A 22,347-nucleotide genomic window follows, 5' to 3' on the forward strand; every position below is an offset into this window, starting at 1 on the left:
TGGTATACAAAACAAGAAGTTCTGATCCATTTCTAAGACTATTTTGTAACCATAGATGAGTGCCGATGGAGTAATCACTACATCAAAATTGGTTTTTTTTTTTTTTTTTGTCACATCGCGTGCCTTAAACTGAATTTAAGGCGCACAAGAAGTTTATGCTAAAAAATATTATTAACAGCACGGATAATTTGCACACCATAGACTACACACGATAAAAGGACCAATTTCTTGTAGCATGAATATGTGTTAGAATGCGAGTGTCCAATTTAAAATAAATTGATAATAAGTGCAAAGATTTTAGATCTTCTCACATAAAATATTCTCTAACACACATAAATAAAAAAACAGCTTCTGTGGAGAGCTGCTATTTCCAAAAGCAGGATTAGTATCTGCATGATTGATGCTGAATTTCTAAGTCCACTGGGAAATTCTGGGGCAACTTTATATAGTGGGACACAGCCACAAAGGGTGGTGCAGTTTATAATGAAAGGTGAGGACTAATATCTGCTGCAAATGCTAGAATAATTGACCCTGTATTGTGATTCATCATCTTCATCCCCCACTGACTGAAGTATGATGGGAGCAGCTAGGATAAGGCAATTATTTCTGGTGCTCGATAAGGCAATTATACTCTCTGCTTGGAACATAAAATTCAGCGAGTGGAGCAAAGTAATCTATTTGTAAATTCTTTTTCTTCTTGTTATTTCTCGATAGGTGGGCGGACATAGTAGCGCTTTTATTAAAATTGAAGATAAAAATAGATATTGACTTACTGCCTAATTGTGAGAGCTCATAACTCTTGCAAGATAGGATCCTAATTGACGGGCTTGATACAACAATTTATTTATTTTATTTTACTCAATACCATTTCCTAACTGGAAATGACATCCTCTTAAACAGATAATGGTGATTCTTTTGTCATTTGTGTTTTGACACTAAGATAAGTATGTACGTACGTGGTTAGATACTGCACATAATCAATCGAGTTCTTGCATGAAGTTTTATCAACATGTCAAGCGAGTAACTCTCTAGTTGTAATAATGCAAATTTATCCTTAAACCTAGTTATCATTGTTTGTCATGCGGATAGGTTTGTGATTTTGTGATTCTGCATTACATTCCGAGTAAGTCGAATACTCACAATGTTCTAAAAATCCTTCAGCGGGAATTTAAAGTAATTTTCGATAACAAGTATTGAAAGACTTAGGTTTGGATCTTTAATGTAAATGGATTATCACATTTGAGGTTGTACTACGCTGTTGATGAGATTAAGAGTATTGGTTGCATGTCGTTTAAATTCTAGTGAGTAAGGTATTGGGTTTTTACCCATGTGTCTTGGATCCCGAAATCCTTGATCCCTGAAATTATAGTAATAGTTTTGAACTCTTCCTCTTCTCCCTATTAATAGTAAAATTAAAAAAGAAAAAAGAAAAAGAGTAAGAGTATTGGTTATTCGAAAATTATTGTATTGCATGGTAGCTGAATAGGTTTTTTTTACACTTGTCCTAAATTGGCTTGGGGGCTACGATATGCAGCTAGGCGTTGCTTGTAGTCAATGAGATATCCTGGAGTCATAACTTATCATTATGATTTAAGGTAAACTAAAATAAGTTTTAAATTCGTTAAAATAATCAAAGAGTCGAATTAATCTCATTACCTTGTCAATTAGAAACTAACGTATACGAAAGCTAAAAGAAATATGTTCTAGTGATATAAAAATTAAAATGTAAATTACTAAGATTTGAATAAATAAATAAATTAAATTTATTATTCAAATGAGACTATAAAAGTTTAGAAAATAAACCAAGTTTAAATTGGGCCTATGTAGGACATGTTACTTAAACCAATTTGGGTTAAATGAGTGACAAAGGCCCAAACAAGGGCCCCTAAACCCTTGGGTTAAACCATACTTTCTTAGCACTTGGGAGGTGTCAAGAGTTAAGTGGTCTCTTCCTTGAGATCTTCTCGAAGATTGCCGGTGGATTAAACAAAACCGTTCTCTTGAAGATTCGCTTAAAAGACTATTATATATCAAATTCTGCTTTGAGTACCTGTGAGGATCAAATGTAGATTAGTTACAAAATTATATTAGTTTAGATCTAAAAGTTTAAAATATTATCATGTTTTTAACTGTTGTAAGGAATCAACATACAAACATAGTTATGGTTTAACCAACCATTGCATGTCTATTTCAATGAGAAAATTTTAAATTGCAACTACATCTCGTTCAACTCTAGTGTCTTTGACGCTGGAAGGTGTAATTTTTATTTTTATAATGTTTACACTAAAAAAAAACCATAAGAGGTGAGAGAATAAATTGGTTGCAAACTTATCATTTTCAAAATTTACACCTAAAACTTCTTACGTATAAGTGAAGATGAATGTCAGTAGACCATAGTAATAAGTCGCACATCAAATAAATTGGTTAAACGTATCATTTCAACTTCAAATTCAAAGGGTTATCTCATGGTATAGGATTATATGCGTCATATACGTGCTAATATCTTGCACAATTACATTAACGTGTCGACAAGATTTTGACGAACAAAAACAAGTCGACAAGATTTTGACGAACAAAAACATGATTATTTTGTGGTGTTTTCAAATAGAGTTATCATGTTGTGTCAAGAATTAACACTCTTAAATTGCATGTTTCATTTTAAAAAGTACGTTAATATTTTTTATCAATCATTTAAAAAAAAAATTAAAATGAAAAAAATGATAACAGAAATGCTATACTCTAAGTTTATAACGTCATCAAAAAATGGAAAAACTCAAATTTCAATGTCATTTACATGAAATAAAATTAGTGGATAAGACAATGATAATATTCCAATCTGGACACGCACACACGTACTGTGGTACAAGAGGGGGAATTTTCTACCAAAAATTTAAAAAATTAAAAATTAAAGGGAAAAGGAAAAGGAAAGAGACGAGAAACGTTATGAAGAAAAAATAAAAACTTAAAACCTTTGTCGACATGTTCTGGTCAATACCGCCAATGTCTTTTATACGAATTTAACAGCTGACAAAACATTCCTTAAGCTCCTCTGGGTGGATCTGGTCAGCATTATATAAGGTTTTCACACGAGGGGCCTTTGTTTTTTGCATTCCCATTTGACATTTGGAACCCATTTGGAAATTTATTCAATTTCAGGGCTTTTTCTTCAAGGAAATTAAGGCGAATATTGAAATTTTCAGCTCCCCATGAGCTATTTCTGGTCTGTTTCTTTCTGGGTTTTGAATTTTTTGTGATTTGGTTCAATATTTTGGCTGCTTTGAAGAAGAAAAATTCTGGGTTTTCCTTAATTTTGGTGTTGAATATCTTCCTATTGTATTCAGAGTTCAAATTCTCATGAGAAAATATTTGGTGGGTAGGTGAAGATTTGCTTGTATTTGCTGGAAATAGGGATATTATAGGTGTTTTCTTGAGGGTAATCGAATTGGGTTGGTGCCAAATCGTGAAAGTTTGAAGCTTTTGTGTGGGTTTTGCGTGATGAAGGTGTTCTAGGGTTTTGGTTATGAGAGGTTTAGGGATTGATGAAATGAGAAGGATATTGAACGTTGAGAACGACGATCCGACAACAAATGGGTCTTATGAAGACAAGTCGTTCTATTGTTTTTGTTATTCTGCTGTGTGCTTCAGCATCAATGAGCTCAGAGGAGAGCAGAACCACAGAGGAAGTTTTTCTCAGTCAACTAGTTGATCCATCAACTGGAAAGATTGATGGGGACATGGTAACACACTATATAACTCTTTTTGTTTCAGCTTGATAACTTATCATATTAGTGAGTTGTAGATTAATTCAATACATGATAAATTTGGTCATGTTATAACGTTGTTCGTTTTTAAATTTATATAGACGCATCTTATATAAAGATCACAAAAGTAGGGGAGCATCATATCATATTTGTGGATGGAAAAGTAGATTCAAAAGTTGGTTAAAAAGTCTAAGCTTTTGAGTTCGTGGAAGTCCGTGTGGAGCTTATGAAATGTTTAAGGGACGAAGCTATTTTTTACTGAAATTTATCTTGATTATGTTAATTTAATGAGAATGTTTGGGGGTAACTTATTTCGATACCAGAAGTAGTATTTGGCTTAAGCAGTGCCTTGGTAATTTTAACAAATTATATATTGCAGATACAAGGCCTTACCAGAAGACAATTTATATGAAAAATAATACTTTGATGTGTTTAAGCTTCACTTTCACCAGCCTTCACCAGTAAAGTTTGTATTCTTCACTAATATGCTCATTTTTGCAAAAGTTGACACTAAAACATATGAAATTCTATGGCCTGCAGGCACAGCTGTTATGGATAAGTTGCAGGGTAGATTTGATCCATTTGACGGAAGCTATTGAACATCTTGACTTATGGTTAGCAGATGAAACATCTAGTGGCACAGAGGAAATTAATTCAAAAACTCGGTTATTGGGAAGAGAAGAGTTTCAAAATCTTATTAATATCCTGCATCCTGAAGTGAAACATACTCTTTCAGATTGTTTAAGAAAACATAATCTCTTGTTCAGTGTCTCTGGAGAAGAGGGTGCCTCTAAGATTTTGTATGCCGAGTATATTGAGTCCCTATTTCCGAGACCTTATGTTCCAAGAAGAAATTTGGCTAGTGATTTGCCTCAGAGCATTCTTGATGTACCTTCTCCAGCCTCTGCACCAAGATATTATCAACGTAGTCCAGCACCATCTCCTGGTCTAGCACCTTCCACTTCACAAAGTTCTAGTCCTAGGTCTGCACGCCATTCTCGACAAGAATCATTTTTTCCTTCGGATCCCATAAATTCGAGTCTTCAAGCTTCAGGGCCAGCTTCTGGTTCAAATATACAGGAACATAAAGGACGAAATGAACGTAAAACAATTGTTACTGCTGTTATTATAACTGCATCAGTAACATTTATTGTTGCAGCATTGCTCTTTTTATGTTGTACTAAAATCTGTAGGAATGGGAAAAAGGGTAGACAAAATGATGAGAGGCCCCTCCTTAGCCTGAGTTTAACTGATTCTGCTGGTATAATTCTCGGATATCTTGTTTATATTATCTTCAGTTGTTTGGAGCCCTTCCATTTTGACATTTCTTTGAAATTTTTGATGTTTCAGGTTCTTCATACAAGTCTTATGCTATGGGAAATTCAATGAAAGAAGAGAAGCTTGACCATCAATCATTAGGTAATAACTCAAAGTCATCTCTGGAAGGCCTAATCTTTAATAGCATTTTCGCATCGAGTCTCATGTTCTCAATGCTTCACTAAATGAAATTGCAGAATTAGGATCCCCTGGAGGTGCTTCCAAGTTTGACACGCCCAACAATATCAATGGACTAGTACCACCTCCTCCTGGAATGTCTCCTCTGAAGCCCCCTCCTGGCAGAGCAAAGCTTCTCCCACCTGAACCACCTTCTTCTTTTAGGCCTCCTCCCAGCAGGGCTAGTCCTCCTCCTCTGCCACCTGTACCTGCTGCTTTAAAAGCCCCAGGAAGTGCAGGCCCTCCCCCCCCACCTCCTCCAGCACCTCCTGGTCCTCGCCCCCCACCACCTCCTGGTCCTCATCCCCCACCACCTCCTGGCTCTCGCCCCCCACCACCGCCAAAGAGTGGCGTTCCTCCTCCTCGGCCACCTCCAGCAATGGCTATTGGTTCAAAGGTAGCTCGACCTCCACCTCTTGCACCAAAACGTCCACCGGATGCTGGATCGGAGGCTGATGGTGATGCTCCTAAAACCAAGCTGAAGCCCTTTTTTTGGGATAAGGTTCTAGCAAACCCAGATCACTCAATGGTTTGGCATCAGATTAAATCAGGATCGTTCCAGTAAGTCGCAGTTTTCTTACCTTTTCTTCTTTGTGACCCATGAATCATTAGATATTATAAGCGTCTGAAAACAATGTGATTCTTTACAGGTTCGATGAAAATATGATTGAAACTCTCTTTGGGTATAACGCTGCTGATAAAAACAAAAATGAACTTAATAAAGAGTCTTCATCCCAAAATCCTACGCCCCAGCTCATTCAACTTATTAATCCCAAAAAGGCACAAAATCTATCAATTCTTTTGCGGGCATTGAATGTGACCATAGAAGAAGTCTGTGATGCAATTCGTGAAGGTAACTTCTCTCCTTCTTTCTTTCCATGGCATTAAATAATATGCAAGTATTGTCCTTTCCTCATTTTACAGTGTGTAGAAATAAAATGTACTAGAAGGGATGTATGAATTTCCTAGAGGGAAGCCTGCAAGTTTGTAATTTTATGAAGTTTTGACTTAGGTCAGTTCAAGTGGCAGATGCACTTAGGGCTAATGTTACTCTGCAAATTCTTGGCGAAACATTTTCTTTGAGGGGTTACTTGTCCACTTATCTGTACAGCATGTTAGTTGAAAAAAAATTAACCTAGTGCTTGTGGAGTAAGAAAACTTCTGAAGATTAAGGGAAGGAAGTGAAGGCTGACGGGCTTGTTGGACAAAGTCTGTTATTAGGATTTGATGTGTTTTGATTTACTTGATATACCTTTCTTTCTCATTCACGCAGCTTGGAAGGCAGCAATCTTTGATGTAGTTGTGATTTGTTGTTTTTCTGTTGTATTATCTTTAAAATTTTATGGTAGACTTAGCAGCTGGTAGACTACAGATTCTGTACATCTTGATGCGTGGATAGTTTGTTCACTCTGCTTATGATTATGCTTTTTATAACCATTTCCCCCTGAACTGCTTGTCGATAATCAAATTGGTCACTGAAATGCATCATTATGCCTCCCAAACTCAGGGATTATGCATCAATGTACCCCACGGCTTCTGATCCATTAGTTTTTCACTTAAAAATTGTCAAGTAGCAAGCACATAATGTAATTTCAGGGCTAGAAGTAGAATAGTATTTTTTTTTTTTTTTTTGGTCGAAAGTAGTAGAATAGTATATTAGACCCTAAATTGAAGATTTACAAAGGACATATCTGTCTCTTTTTCGCCCCCTTCTCTCTATCACCCTTTCTCTCTCCGCTTGTTCTTCCCACTCTAATATATAGTCAATGTACTCTAACATGCTAAACAAACGTTACAAAAAACCTAATTGAACTAATTAACCATGTAATCAAACACTGTAGACTAAGAATAAAAAGTATTGTTTTTGAAACCCATTAGTGAAAACTGCCCTCAATATTTGGTCATCTGCTTTGCATGTGATCGATTTGAACAGGAATTGAAGGATCAAAAGTCTGGAGCCACCTTTATGCATGGTACAAGACTTTAAGGGTCACATTGATGCAATTGAAAGTTGGGGGGCCACTTTGTTTATGGGAGCATCTTCTCAAAATTCTTGAGGGAACATCTTGTCTGACTAATAGAATAACATATAAAGAATTCTTAATAAAGACCGTTTCTATAGTCAGCCATTAACATACGTTTAACTTTCTTAATTGGATCAGGAAATGAGCTTCCCTCAGAATTCTTAGAAACTTTGTTGAAGATGGCACCGACACAAGAAGAAGAACTAAAGCTTAGACTGTTCAATGGTCCACTTTCTCAACTTGGGCCCGCTGAGCGGTTCCTGAAAGCTTTGATTGACATCCCGTTTGCTTTTAAGCGATTGGAAGCATTACTTTTTATGTGCACTCTTCAGGAGGAGGCCACCCAGCTTAAAGAGTCTTTCGCGACCTTAGAGGTACTGTTTCTGAATTGCATCATTTATATGATTTTGCGTGTCATAGCTCATCTACGCATGCTTTTAATTTTCTTAGATTAACTTCTACTTGTTCAGAAAGTGCTAAAAAGAATTAAGAGCTACCTAAATTATGTTTATACAACCTTAACAAACAATTAAACATAGAACACAGTGCATATCTATGTTAAGCTAGGCTCATATGTTCTCCTACCCTCTACAAAGACAGTCTTTTGAGCTGTGCAAATTGTCAGTTGATAATGGAGAATGAACACACCTTGTTTGAAAACCTAAACCGATAAAGAGCCAAATGCCAATCGCAAAAGAAAAATGTACAATTGAAATAGCATGAATAAGTCTGATGTAACATGAGAAAAATGAATGCCATGATTGCAAAGTACAGACGGGATTGGTTGCCGCTATGCACATGTGTTGAGAACTTTATGTAGTGGCAGACCTGTGGTCGCTTTTATTTCTGGTGGGGTTTGGACCCTAACTCTTGCTTTACCTCATCTACAAGCTCAAATGATAAATGTCCCATGACTGCTATTTCTCCTTAGATGAGACTGCTGAAGAGATTGGAAAATGTTCGCAGATATTTTGTACAGTCTGCTTATGGTTGAAGTTCACATCACTTCTTCGATGACGAGTTTATTCAGATTTCATTTTTATATTGCTAATGATTCACATATTGAAGAAAAGGACAATATCATATTAAAACTATCTGTTAGATAGCTTTCTTGAGGCGAAACAATATCATATCTATTAGATATCTTAGGCTGTCATATCAGCAATGCTGACGGCTCAAATGCCCCAGACCATACTGTCCTTGGGACGTCAGATATGGTATCTATCTGCATCTTGGGCACTCTTGGAGATATAGTATCTATCTGCATCTGGGGGAGACTCCTGGAGATAATCTGGCATGAGGGTGTATACGACTGTACTTCTACAGCATATATAAAAAATGTCTATGATTTTATATTAAAATGGGGTGCAGTTTCTTCTTGTTGTAACCTATCATTTTTTTGTATGTGCATGACATTGTCTGCGAGTGTTTTTTGGTCCATATCTTGAAACGTTGCTCTAAAAAATATTTAAATCATGTGGCATCTCATTTCTACGGCAGGTTGCATGTAAGGAACTGAGAAGCAGCCGGCTTTTCCTCAAGCTTTTAGAAGCTGTTCTTAAAACTGGAAATCGCATGAATGACGGAACATTTCGTGGTGGAGCACAAGCGTTCAAACTTGACACACTCTTGAAATTGTCAGATGTTAAAGGAATAGATGGCAAGACAACGCTTTTGCACTTTGTTGTTCAGGAAATAATCCGCTCTGAGGGTGTCAGAGCTGCTCGTACAGCAAAAGAGAACAGGAGTTTCTCTAGCGTCAAAACAGATGATCTCCTTGAGGACACTTCCAATGAAACAGAAGAACAAGAACACTATCGCAGTCTTGGACTTGAGAAAGTTTCAGGTTTAAGCAATGAACTTGAGAATGTTAGAAAAGCATCTGTTTTGGATGCTGAAAGCTTAACAGGAACTGTTGCCAAACTTGGTCATTCACTGATAAAGATCCGGGACTTCCTGAACACGGACATGAAAGATTCAGGGGAAGATAGTGAGTTCCATGAAACACTGAAGAGTTTTGTGCAGAATGCTGAGGTTGATATCACGGGTCTCCTCGAGGAAGAAAAGAGAATCATGGCTCTGGTGAAGAGCACCGGTGACTACTTTCATGGGAATGCAGGGAAGGATGAAGGCTTACGACTGTTTATTATTGTCCGAGATTTTCTAATAATGCTAGATAAGGTTTGTAGAGAGGTAAGATTGGCACCAAAAAAGTCGACAAAAGTTCAGAAAAAAGAGACACCTTCCTCTGATCCCCGCCAGCCTTCAACAATGCCATCCGCCTCCGATCTTCGGCAGCCTCCTTCTCCTGATCTTCATAAGCGGCTTTTCCCGGCAATCCAAGATCGACGAATGGATAATTCTAGTTCAGATGATGAAAGTTAATTTATTTTATTTGGAGAAGGTATGTTCTAAACCTAGTTGAAGAAAGATAATCTCTCTTATATTGTATAGAGGTTCAATCCATGTGTGCGTGCGCGTGCAATTTAATTAGTAAAAAAGCGAGTTAAGGATACCAAATAAGAAATTCTTGTCTTTGCATCTTCTCAGGTGACCATCACTGCACAATTTCGACAACAAATGCTTTCTTGGTTCTTCTCAAGATGTTATCCATATCCATTGATCACAGAAGGATAAGTGAAAGGGAGTTAAGAGCTGAGCCTGCGGACTATGCCCTTCTCTTTGCAGTGGAATTTCACTGGATTGACCTACGGTCGCTTTGGAAGGTACCTCCGGTGATGTTTGACACCTACTCATGGCTGACTCTGTACATCAATGACTCCTCACTGATCAGGTGGACCACAGGACTAGAGTCTCAGAACACCAATACTATACAGAACTGTGGCTGGTCATCATTCAAAAGGCGAACAATCTCTTGAGTGATTGTAACTACTGGACCTAACATCGCGATAGTACAGCAACCTTCGTTGTAAATTGGTGTCCTGTTGAGAATGAACTCATGACAAAACAACGTTATTGCCTTCAGAAAGCCCAACGTCCGCAGCAGCGATTTAGACTTAAGTGATTTTTTCCTATTTTTTGTTCTTCCACCTATCATTATTTGTATTTTTTTTTCTTCTTTTGTTCATAATTTTGACCTTTTGGGAGTGAAAGGTGTAGCAAGGTAGTTTTGTTATGTATAGAATTGTTCAATTTACTCTTGGGAATGAAATTTACTGTCGGGAGAACGCTTGTAAGGAACGATCTCATGGCCACGGGAAAGACATCCTATCCCGAGGTGTATACCACGTTATCCATCATCACACATCACGGGATTATATATCACGTGATGCGTGGTAAAAGAACAAAAAGGTATACAACCCATGATAAGAAAAGAAAGTGTTTGTGTGATTTTATATTATATAGAATGAAATGTCGATTTAGTCTCTGAACTACCTTCTCAGTGAAAATTAATTTTTTGAATTATTTTTTTGGTAAATTAAGTCTCTAAATTCATTAAAAATTGATAATTTCCTATTATATTCAAAGCTATTTTATCTAATTTTTCATCAATTTAAGTCACTTAACACATTTTAGAGTGTGACGCTGTCATTTTCTCGTCTATAAGACCTTAACATTTCATATAAGTTACGAATCTAACGTTTAATTTACCCTCGGATGTTAACTGACACGATTTCTTATGAAAAACTACCAATTTACGCTACAAAGTTAACTCCATATATTATTTCTTTATGAAAAACTACCAATCTACCATCCAATGTGTATTACATGCAAGTAACATGATTTAAATTGACGAAAAATTAAATATTGTAGTTTCGAATATAATATTAAAAACTAAATTGGTAGTTCACCCTATTATATAATCACATGACCAACCTGATCGCGTGAAGAGTGATGAGGACAACCATGACTCCTCAATTTCTTTGATGCATGTGCCATTTTTTTCAATTACAAATAGAAAATAACATGAATACCCTCAATTATAAAGCAACTGTACTAAAGAGGTATTATAGTGTCATTTAGTATTATTTTAGTGATAGGCTTTAGGTTTGATTCTTGCCAAAGGCGAATTGCTAGCACATCATAAGGCTAAACTCATCCCTTCCTTCTTAGTATAAAAAATATTGTTGGTTGAAAAAAAAAAAAAAGAAAAAAAAAGGAGGCATAGTGGACTGAAAACCATTTTTCTTGAGATGGTCGGAGAATTTTTAGGTGAGAATACTTGACATTCATTCAGGACAAGGATTGTCTGCCCTTCCACTTCTGGTGCCCTCCCGTGCTTTTCTGTTTGTGCGGTCACGGTTAAGCCACGTTAACATTTTATATTACTATTTATTTTTGTCTTATTATCTCTATAAAAAAACAATATAAAATGTTGACGTAACTTAACCGTGATCACACAAAATAGGAGAGCATGGGGAGGCATCGGAAGTGGGAGGGTAGACAACCCTGTCCATTCAAGAAATATGTGAACGTCCTTTCCAATCTTGCATACTAATAATCAGAATCGTCGATTATGTAGTTTTGCCTTGAAGGGTTAGTCATACGAATAAAAATGGATCAAATTAGAAATAGTTGTCTGTTCACCATAATTACTCAGTACTAATAATTATGATGTTTTTTTCAAATAAAAAGTAAAAAATAGTGTGCAAACATAAATTTCGTCAAATTAGTTTAAAATGTAATTTTCTTTCATATCGTAAATGAGTAATGATATTCATACCATGTTTTTGTATTACATTTTTATACCATCTTAAGTTGCATCTGATATGGATTACCACATCATTTGAAAAATTTGCAAAACCCAAGGAAAGAAAGGAGAATGACTATTGGTATATTACAATCATTATTTAATTAACTAATTTTTCTTAATTATTAATTTATTAAATAATGAACTAAATTAAAAAAAATTGATTAATTCAAATGATGTGACTGCTTATATTAAATGCCACTTAAAATAATATAAAAATGTAATACAAAAATAGAGTATAAATAGTATCGTAAATTAATTTTATTTATTATCGCCCTCAACCTAAGAAGTACAAAGAAAAGTCACCAAATTACATCTGAACACGCACACCCAGCAGCCGTAGGCCGCCCCACACACAACCACTACTCACTCCTCCTTAGTTGTAATCACCAATTCTTATACCCTAATCATTTTCTAGGGTTTTAGTCTGCGTGTTCCAAAGGCCAGTTCTCCATCTTGGGTTTTGCCTGCGCTTTAATTCCACCATCTGAAGAGTAAGGAGGGATTCGGAATTCCATTCGGCTGCTCAGGAATCCCAATTCTTCATCGTCAAGGTTTGTTTCGCTTTAATCTTTATTATTGTCATTCATCTTTCAAATTGCTCAACTTTAACAACCTAGTTGCTGCTTAGATTTTAGGATTTTAATTCAATTCAATTCAATTGTTGTAGTCGACGGGTAAAGATTTGAGCTCTTGGAACTTACCCAAGAATTAATTTCCCTAATTGTTCGACATTGTGGTTTATCAAATTTTGTTTGACATGGTTATGAATATTTGTTGTATCTGTAATCCCACAGCTTATTAGTGGTACCTTCGCAGTTAACTTGTGGTCGTTGCTTTGAATTATTCAGCATGTCGTCTTTAAGGAATGCTGTTAGCCGACGGGCTCACAAGGAGCGAGCTCAACCGTGAGTGACCACATTCCTTTTCGCTGTTAGACTTTCGGATAATGTTGTTTTGCATCAGATGATGGGATTAATGTTTTTGTGTTTTGGGTCCAAATTGTTTATAGGGAATCGAGGAAAAAATTTGGGCTTCTTGAAAAGCACAAGGACTATGTTGAGCGTGCGAAAGCGTATCACAAAAAGGAGGAGACTTTACGGGTAGATTTATGATGGCTTTGTTGTTTTTCTCCTTGGATTTCGTCATCTATTAATAGTCTGGTAATTTAACTTCCTATATGGTATACATCTTAGGCTATGTCTCATCTGTCTTTTCACTCAACAGATACTGAAGCAGAAAGCCTTCTACAGAAACCCAGATGAGTTCAACTTCAAGATGATCAAGACACGAACTGTTAATGGAGTCCATAAATTAGAGTAACATAAAACTCTCTTTTACTCTTCTATATCGTTTTCCTTTTTCACACTTGCTACTCATGTGATATGGATTTTTACTACAGGAGTCAGGCAAACAAGTATACTCCAGAAGAGCTCATGCTTATGAAGACCCAAGATATTGGATACATATTTCAGAAAGTGCAGAGTGAGAAAAAGGTTATAAATATATATCATGAAGGTGTGGTCTACCAGTTGGTTTTATGAATTTAACATGTTGGTTCTAATTATGGTGTTAATTAATGCAGAAAATTGAAAAGTTAACTGCGACACTGCACTCCCTTGATAATCGGCCTTCAAGTAGACACGTTTACTTTGCCGAAGACAGGTTTGAGCTTCCTTGACATCTTCTATCCATGGAGAATCTTAATTCTGAATTAGTGGATTTTTTTAATTTGTAATTTTTCGTTGCTGCTGTTATTTGTAATCAGACTGGATATGGTGAAGGACCATTTTCACCATTTTTTGGTTCTTTGTTGTCCCTTATTATCCACAGAGGTCTGTTTCCATTGTTCTAATTGATTTTGTTATGTATATTTTTCATGTTCATTGAATTGGTTTTTTCATCAGTAGGCAAAAGTATCTAGAGTGATTTTAACCCTTTTTTCTAAGCAAATACACAACATAAAACACACACAAACACAAATACATATCTAGTGTACATGAACCCGAAGTTTCACATCCACCCATACAAACACTGAAAAGGAATACTGTAACAAATGGTAAGACGCATCCATAAAACTTGATCAATAAATGGAAAGTGTGTTTCTCCTGAACCTGTTCTGGACTTGTATGAAAAGTTTTTCATCCTGTTTACTTGAGTATATCTACAAAAACTATTATGGCCCCGAGAAAGGGGACATAGAAATACAGTGATACAAGAACAATAAGCGTGCTATTACAACTCTGCAAACTACCTCCTTTCTGGCCCATGTAGTTATAGTGGAGTAGATCCTCATGGCTTCAACTGGGGACGCTAGGCTAATTTCTTAGTGTTATTAATTTTTTCCTGGGAAGACATTATTCTTCAATTCTTTCACATGGGGATAAGACCTATAATGTTATAGAATTCACGTGAAACCACTCTGGGTGAAAGAGTTGGGAAGGAAAGTAGTTTCTTAATTTCACGTCATTTATGTTCCCATTTGCCAAATATGTTTTATCTTGTTTTGCACATTTAAAAAAATCTATTGTTAATTATTTTTTTTGGCAGAGAGGAGGCTAGAGAAATTCAATCACGTTCAAGAAGTGGAAAAATGCCGGTTTCTGAGGACATTCCTGATCATATAAAAAGGTAGAAACAAAATTTTCAGTGATAGAGGACAGATTGAGGAGTTAGGTTTATCCTGGAAGTTTTGGTCTTTTGATTTTCATCAATATTGCATCAATTATGCATTTCTATGCATCGATTATGGTGATAAGATCTTGGCATTATTGCTATCTAAGAATAATTGTGCAGTGATCCCTTTGCACTTTGCATGGTTGCATTCTAAAAGCAATAAGATTACTTTGTGATACCAGGCCATCAATCGTGAAGTGAATTGGACTAGAATGTTTCGTAATAGAGAAAAGGTTCTAAGCAAACCTAGTCTCTTAATGTTTAGTCTAAAGGCTGCAACTTGGCTTTTATACTGTATGTGATTGTGATTTGTGATTATGCCAACTGACCTAAAAGAGTATAAACAAATCTTAATGGTTACAAGTATATGGCAAAAAAATAAAAAAATTATCTCGCAGAAGTTGTTCTGTATATTAAGTTATTAACCGGTTTGATAAACAGCTCTTTGCTGCTATGCCAACTAAAGCCCAACTTTGCATGGGATAAACAGCTCTTTGGCAAAATTGAAATTGAAATAAATTAGAAGTTGGTCCGAGGCCCAACTATTAGGTGCTAGTTGGAATTGTATTTCGGTTGAGAATTTCTTTTTATGCTGGTTTTGTATTCCTGAATCCTAGGTAGCTCACTCATGTTAACAAATTCATGTTATTCTTATGCTACCTTTCAATTTGTGGAATAATTCTTGCATCTGCCTTCCTGTCTCATTGTCAGCAAGGATTCTTGTAGCGCGACATCATTATTTTGTTTAAGTCTTATATTGTCGTCTTCAATGTGCAGGAAAACAGCTGGTTCCTACAGAGAACTCGAAGCAAGGAGTAAGAGAGTCAATGAGTTGGAGAAAATCTATATGGATATGGCAATGCAGAAGGAATTAAAGGTATTGACATCTAAATTTCTTTGCTTAGTTCTGGGAGTTTGGTTGTCCGTGGATAGTTTTGAATACGTTTCCGTCTAAATTACAGAAAAAGGGTAAAAAACGCAAACTACGTGAAGATGAGATTGTCTCCCCAACATCCAACCCTGTATTCAAGTGGCGGGCAGAGCGGAAGCGTTAAAAAGGTGTGTTGATCCATTATTAGCTTCTTTTTTTTATCAGTTAATTATCGTGCAATGGAAATCACTCACTTAAGTCAGTATGTTTTTGCAGGAATGAGGCTGCTAGTGATATCTAGGCCCTGGAAAGAAGTACGGACCTGATGTACCGCAACTTTCCCATGTAACGGAAAATTTGATCTACATATGAACATGACACAAGTGGTGTAGTCATGGATATTTGCTCTTTTTTAGGGTAGAAGCATTTGCGTTTTTTGTGACTGCTAGTCTGATCGTAGCACGATTTATAACAAAACTAACAAAACCAAAGCCGTATTCTGTTCATGGTACTCGATTTAAGATTATCGTCGTTTACTATGAATTTTTAAAGTTGTGAAGTGTGTTGGAGTATGATATTTAAACTGAAACTTTCTACTGAGTAGTGACTACTGAGGTATATGGTGGTGGAATGGCTGCTTGATCTCGGACCAAACAGTTGTTGCAAAATCGCCCTTCAATTGAGTGCTAGACAAACAAGGATGGCAGTGGCACTTGGGTTTCATCACGACTTTATTACGTAGGTTCGGAAACAGGACAATCCGACTCGAAAACGATACGGTCAAAACATGAATCAGACGTGAACCATTAATATGAGTTGTCACCATGGCAGCAGCGTCGAGTGCTTCAGCGACATGAACACCTCAAGACTCCGCAACATTGACACCGTTTTAACGGTTTCACTATCATGTAAAGTGCAAAAGATTTCAGGTGAATAAATTTCACTACCACGGGTACAAAGTAATGACAATTCCATGGCACAAATGAAAGAGTGAAAGCTGAGAAACAATACAGCACAAGAATCATACGATGCTCAAACTTTGAAGCATTGTCATTACGCATTTAAACCCACAAACAACACATCCAAAAAAACCAACGCAAACAACATTCCCACAAAAATCTTCTATCTATCAAGAAGCTAGAAGATGATTATATTCACAAACATTACTAACCTACAACCCTAACCCTAAAACCCAACTACATTTCCAGAAACAGAGACCCCAATAGCCTACTTTGACCTACTGGGCAGAACTAACATATTAGTCCGGCAACGATCATCATTTTGTTTTGAATCTAAGAGTCATCATCACCACCGACGTTCTTGGAGGAGGCACCAGTCTTCTTTGGGAGCAGAAGGTTGTGAATGTTGGGCATCACACCACCATTTGCAATTGTCACATCCCCAAGAAGCTTGCTGAGCTCCTCGTCATTCCGCACAGCCAGCTGAATGTGGCGCGGCACAATGCGAGTCTTCTTATTGTCTCTTGCTGCATTGCCAGCCAATTCCAGAACCTGTAAAATCAACCAAATTGAAACAACATTAGAATCAAAACCCGAATTTGAAAGTTGAAAACCAATTCAGTTGCAGAATCATAACTTCACCAAAGAAAATATCCCAGTCGCACAAACCCTAACCGCAATAACATCTAAATTGGAGGGGAAAGCACGTTGAGGAACAAATTCTCATTCAAATCGATATGGTTCGACCATCAATAAATTTCAATCACAGTAGTCCAATAAACTTACAATTAAAAACAACCATTTCTTTTTTGTCAAACAATTAAGAATAACAATAATTGCAATAAAATTATCCAAGTGAAAATTTGATAGAATAAATAACCAAAACAAAAGGAACCCTAATTTTTAAAAATTGAACAATGCCTCAACAATATCGACCTCCAGATCATAACTTAAAAGATTAATGGATGAGGAATTCGATTAAATTAAGTTGATAGCCCCCTACATGAATACGAAAAATAAAAGAATACCAAATTAATTCAGCCAAAAATAAAATAAATGAATAATATTATTATAAAATAAATTAATTAAAAAAAAAAAAAGAAGAAACCTAGATCCAAGATCCTAAAATTGGTTGATCAGGAGCAGATGCAGAACAAATTAGCAAAATTTCACATTTTTCATGTTCTATACGTAATTTCTGCACAGAATTACTAAATTGAAACAAAATATTTCCTAATTCGAAACCCTAAACCTAGATTTACAAAAAAGGAAGAAAAAAACACATGCATAATAAAGAGGAATTAAAAGATCGAGAAAGAGGGGTTATACCTCAGCGGCAAGGTATTCAAGGACAGCTGCGAGGTAGACCGGAGCCCCGGCACCGACACGCTCGGCGTACTTTCCGGCTTTCAGGAAACGGGCAATACGACCGACCGGAAATTGCAGACCGGCCTTGCTGGACCGCGATGTGGCCTTCTTAGCGGCTCCGGATCCCAAAGCCTTCCCACGACCCGCCATTGATGGACCTCCAAGAACAATTCGAGAAGTGATTGAGAGACAGTTAGATGCTATGGAGGAGAACTGAGATGGTTGTAAGGTATTTATAGGGTTGGGATTTGAATGTGAGCCAATGGGTTGAAGTACGCGGATCGAGGACGGAAGCCGTCGATTAGATGATTATGGACGGCGGGGATTCGTTGAGTGAGAGAGTTTATAACTTCTGTTCTGGTTACATTTTGTTGAAGAGACGAACCAAAATAGGCAACACATGTAACTTTCATACACATACGTACATATAGGTACACAAATAGATATGTATAGGAACAAAGCTATCAAATATAGGGTACATAAGTTTGTACGCACACAAATTATGTGTGTGTGTGTGTATATATATATATATAAAATCTTTATGAAGTTCATACTACATCGAACTTCAACGATATGAACCATTTATTTTGTAAGTCTCGATTCATAAAAAATCTTTACAAAAATTGAATTCAATCTGAAACTATTTGCCTAAAACACGAGAAAAAGACTTACATGCAAAAATTATAGACCTGTTAGGTAAGTTTTAGCCATAAAACATAATTTTGCATAACTAAGACGGTAAGTCGGTAACTATAGATAGATAAATATGGAAAAGTTATAGTTATGAGTGGGACATAAAGAGTATTTCCCCTATCTCTAAAAGAAATCATGCTTTTTATGTAAATGTAACTCTCTTCATTACAGTAATAAACTAGAAAAAGTGTGCCTGTGTGATGCTACATATGTTTAAAACCGTATAAAACATGCAAAGAATATATATATATATATATATATATATATATAAAGTACAACTATACTAGGTATTCAATGGTGGGATTTACAACTCTATTTATAACTCTTTTGCAAGAATCACATACTTGACAAAAATTCGAACCCCTAAATCCGAAATTAGCAGCTGTGACAGGTGTTGAAGTGGAATTGGAACATGGAAGTTCCAACCCACTCTGCATTTTATTAACATTTTAAGGTACTACCTTCATGAAATGAGAAACCACTTAACAATTAAGTCCACGCGCAAGCTCCAAGAATTTTCCAAGTTAGAAGAGATATAGCAATCCAATCAAACAATCCATAATTATATGCAAAATCAGAGACATATAACAAAACTCTTAAAACTAAATCAATTGAATTTTAATGTCGAGATAATGCATCCAACAGTCGCCTATGCAACAATTGTGATGCAAAATTGCACTAATTTAGAAGACTAGAAGAAAAAAAATTGGAAAACGAATAACAATAAATTTAGGAAAATTGAATTCGTTTTTACAGATTAAAAAAGTAGAAACTTGAAATAATGAAGCACAATGGTACTTACTTGTTCCTTGTCCAAAAAACGTCGTTGCTATTAGAACTTGAAAATTTTCCAAAGGTACAAAACTTAATGTCAATGCTAGGCATATTGTCTACCTTCCTGTTTGAGTGCCCTTCCCATCCTCTCCTCTTTGTACGGTTACGATTAAGTTACGTCAACATTTTATATTCCTATTATTTTTTGTCTTATTATCTCTATAAAAAAAATTAATATAAAATGTTGACGTGGCTCAACCGTGACCGCACAAAATAAGAGGGGATGAGAAGGGCACCAAACATGAGGGCAGACAATCTGCCTCTGTGCCCTTCCCATCCCCTCCTATTTGTACGGTCACGGTTAAGTCACGTTAACATTTTATATTCTTATTGCTTTTTGTCTTATTATCTCTATAAAAAAAATCAATATAAAATATTAACGATGTTCAACTATGACTGTACAAAATAAAAAAAGATGAGAAGGGCATCAAACAGGAGGACAGACAATCTGCCTCCTTACGAAAAGATAGAGGAACTACAGCCACATTAAATTGACAACTCAAATAATGTTATATTATTTGCAAACACAAAGATGAGATATATGAGAATGTAATAATAGGATAAGGATTGTCTGCCATCCAATTTTTGGTGTCTTTCCGTGCCTTTTATTTGTGTGGTCATGATTAAGGTCTGATTTGGTACTGAGGTGATTCTGAAAAAAGTTGGTATAAAAAAAAGCTGGAAGCTGTTTTTGTGTTTGGTAAACATTCAGCTTCAGTTTTTTTTCACAGTTTTGGATGAAAAAAAGCCAAAAACAAGAAGCTGCAAAACCCAGCTTTGAAAAATTGGCTTTTTTTCACATCTGTTTTACATAAAAGTTTAACAAACACTATAATACTGCTTTTTTTTTTTTCAAAAGCACTTTACAAAAAAGTTTATCAAACACTCGGCTGCTTTATTTCACAACTGCTTATTCTCACAACACAGCAGAAGCAACTTTTTTTCAAAGCACGGCAATACCAAACCAGTCCTAAATCACGTCAATATTTTTTATTACTATTCATTTTTGTCTTATTATCTCTATAAAAAAACAATATAAAATGTTGACGTGGCTTATTCGTGACCACACAAAATAGAAGGGCATGGGAGGACAGACAATCCTTGTCTGTAATAATATTGTCTACAATATAAGTGGCTTTTGATTACTGAGTGCACGTCATAAATTCCGTATGCGTGCATTTAAGTTCATAGTATACTCCAGTCAGGTTCGTGTTCATTTGACATATGATGTCAAAACTTGCAACAAGTTTTCTTTATTGTCTAATTGCATTTTTTATATCAAACGAAATATTAATAAGGCTGAGTTCATAGTTTGATGCATGTTGATTACAAAATCGCAATGACTGTCATATATGAATGATTCTTGGATACACGAAATTACAAGTACAATTGCAAAACATCGTGTATTGTAAGCTGAGATGTTAAATATTGTGGAGTACTATTGTGAACACGAAAGATTCCTTGAAACAAGAAACCAGAATAACGTGTACAAAATAATATTTTTGTGTTTATGATTTTGGGGTTACGATCTCTCTCAAATTTGGTCCTCTGATTCTATCTTCGTAGGGTGTAGGTTTGTGGATGAGTTGTTGATCCAAAGGGCCGTCGGGGCTTGATCTAAGGATGAACAGTTGATGAACGGATCTTCAAGGGGCGTTGGGCTTGATCTTGAAGAATGGGTGTATGGATTTCTTCAAGGGCTTTTGGGCTTGATCTTGAAGGTTGATGGATGAGCAGATCTTCAAGGGCTTTTGGGCTTAGTCTTGAAGAACGATTAGATGTGTGGATTTGTTTGTGCTGTTGATCCAAGGGGCCGTTGGGGCTTGATCTTAGGATGAACGATGAACACTTTCTTCAAGGGCCGTCGGGGCTTGATCTTGAATAATGGTTGTGTGGATTTCTTCAAGGGCTTTTGGGCTTGATCTTGAAGGTTGATGGATGAGCGGATCTTCAAGGGCTTTTGGGCTTAATCTTGAAGAAACGATTGGATGTGTGGATTTGTTTGTGCTGTTGATCCAAGGGGCCGTTGGGGCTTGATCTTAGGATGAACGATGAACACTTTCTTCAAGGGCCGTCGGGGCTTGATCTTGAAAGAGGATTTAACGAAGAACGAAGAGAGCTTTCTTGATCCTTCGGAATTCTTGGGAATTTGGATGGTTGGAAGCTTTGGAGTTTCAAAGCTTCAAGGATTTGGGGAATTCTCTTCTAATTTTGGAGTAGAGAAATGTATTTGTGAATTCCTTGATGCTTGATACCTTGATGGAGAAGCCTATTTATAGGCTTTGAGAATGAATCACCACCACAAAATATTTTTTTCCTTTCCAAGCACCATTGCCTAATTTTCCCACTTAATGCAATATTGAAATTGAAGTGGTGTAACTTATGGCCTAATTTCCCACTTAATACCATTTTAAACTTGAAGTGGTCTAACTTATGGCCTAATTTCCCACTTAACACCATTTTAAACTTGAAATGTGTATGCTTTGTCATTGCCCAAATGAGAAAAACTTGCTTTGATCCGTAATGGATTGAAGTGTGCTTGCCTTGTCATTGCCCAACATGAGAAGAAAAACTTGTTTTGATCCTCAATGGATTGAAATGTGCTTACCTTGTCATTGCCCAAATTGAGAAGAAAAAACTTGTTTAATCATCCAAGGGTATTTCTTCCTATTTTGTTGAGTCACATGCCATGTGTACAATTTGTACGACACGTGGCGTATGCCATGTATGCCCTGACATGTCAAAACTTTAATGCGTTGGTGAACATTTGTTTTACTGAAATTTCGATGTCTACAACTATTGCAATACACAACTACTATGCAATACACTACTACAATACAAAATTCTACTAAGAATTCGATTCTGGGTAAAGATTCACTGTGAAGAAATATGTCTTCAAGTTCCCATCGCAACCCTCTGCATCTAAGTTCTATAGACTATGAAGAATGCATCAATT

The 22,347-nt window shown here is 36.2% G+C and overlaps 3 protein-coding genes across 5 annotated transcripts; 2 read left to right on the forward strand and 1 right to left on the reverse strand.

Annotated features, from left to right (window-relative positions):
* The first annotated feature begins 2,943 nt into the window (after positions 1-2,943).
* LOC137742616 (formin-like protein 5) lies at positions 2,944-10,480 on the forward strand. Its single transcript, XM_068482527.2, has 8 exons — positions 2,944-3,737; positions 4,302-5,022; positions 5,112-5,180; positions 5,276-5,816; positions 5,906-6,108; positions 7,418-7,653; positions 8,780-9,683; positions 9,830-10,480. Exons 1-7 carry the CDS (start codon positions 3,588-3,590, stop codon positions 9,662-9,664), a joined length of 2,805 nt encoding a protein of 934 aa, XP_068338628.2. The 5' UTR covers positions 2,944-3,587; the 3' UTR covers positions 9,665-9,683; positions 9,830-10,480.
* A 1,801-nt stretch (positions 10,481-12,281) lies between these two features.
* EDA14 (embryo sac development arrest 14) lies at positions 12,282-16,096 on the forward strand. 3 transcript variants are annotated; one of them, XM_068482114.2, is made up of 10 exons: positions 12,282-12,544; positions 12,810-12,898; positions 13,003-13,093; positions 13,218-13,309; positions 13,393-13,486; positions 13,576-13,655; positions 14,541-14,621; positions 15,444-15,543; positions 15,629-15,725; positions 15,814-16,096. In XM_068482114.2, exons 2-9 carry the CDS (start codon positions 12,843-12,845, stop codon positions 15,719-15,721), a joined length of 687 nt encoding a protein of 228 aa, XP_068338215.1. In that variant the 5' UTR covers positions 12,282-12,544; positions 12,810-12,842; the 3' UTR covers positions 15,722-15,725; positions 15,814-16,096. The 3 variants fall into 3 exon arrangements, with proteins under 3 accessions (XP_068338215.1, XP_068338214.1, XP_068338216.1); XM_068482113.2 differs by having other exon boundaries at positions 12,295-12,544; positions 12,842-12,898; XM_068482115.2 differs by having other exon boundaries at positions 12,396-12,544; positions 12,788-12,898.
* Positions 16,097-16,566: 470 nt separating this feature from the next.
* LOC137742662 (histone H2A.6) lies at positions 16,567-18,076 on the reverse strand. Its single transcript, XM_068482585.2, has 2 exons — positions 17,826-18,076; positions 16,567-17,048 (listed from the first exon to the last, which is right to left on the reverse strand). Exons 1-2 carry the CDS (start codon positions 18,012-18,014, stop codon positions 16,830-16,832), a joined length of 408 nt encoding a protein of 135 aa, XP_068338686.1. The 5' UTR covers positions 18,015-18,076; the 3' UTR covers positions 16,567-16,829.
* Positions 18,077-22,347: the final 4,271 nt, after the last annotated feature.

Source organism: Pyrus communis, chromosome 11 (assembly GCF_041283825.1).
Source record: "Pyrus communis isolate YQ-2024b chromosome 11, ASM4128382v1, whole genome shotgun sequence".
NCBI lineage: Eukaryota > Viridiplantae > Streptophyta > Magnoliopsida > Rosales > Rosaceae > Pyrus > Pyrus communis.

Excerpts from the sequence above, each read along its gene's own strand:
- LOC137742616 (XM_068482527.2), top strand. The coding sequence starts at position 3,588 with ATGGGTCTTATGAAGACAAGTCGTTCTATTGTTTTTGTTATTCTGCTG. Across the intron at positions 5,817-5,905 it reads ATTAAATCAGGATCGTTCCA|GTTCGATGAAAATATGATTG; the intron begins GTAAGTCGCAGT and ends GATTCTTTACAG. Across the intron at positions 7,654-8,779 it reads AGTCTTTCGCGACCTTAGAG|GTTGCATGTAAGGAACTGAG; the intron begins GTACTGTTTCTG and ends TTTCTACGGCAG.
- EDA14 (XM_068482114.2), top strand. The coding sequence starts at position 12,843 with ATGTCGTCTTTAAGGAATGCTGTTAGCCGACGGGCTCACAAGGAGCGA. Across the intron at positions 13,310-13,392 it reads AATGGAGTCCATAAATTAGA|GAGTCAGGCAAACAAGTATA; the intron begins GTAACATAAAAC and ends TTTTTACTACAG. Across the intron at positions 13,487-13,575 it reads AAGTGCAGAGTGAGAAAAAG|AAAATTGAAAAGTTAACTGC; the intron begins GTTATAAATATA and ends TAATTAATGCAG.
- LOC137742662 (XM_068482585.2), bottom strand. The coding sequence starts at position 18,014 with ATGGCGGGTCGTGGGAAGGCTTTGGGATCCGGAGCCGCTAAGAAGGCC. Across the intron at positions 17,049-17,825 it reads TTGAATACCTTGCCGCTGAG|GTTCTGGAATTGGCTGGCAA; the intron begins GTATAACCCCTC and ends TTGATTTTACAG.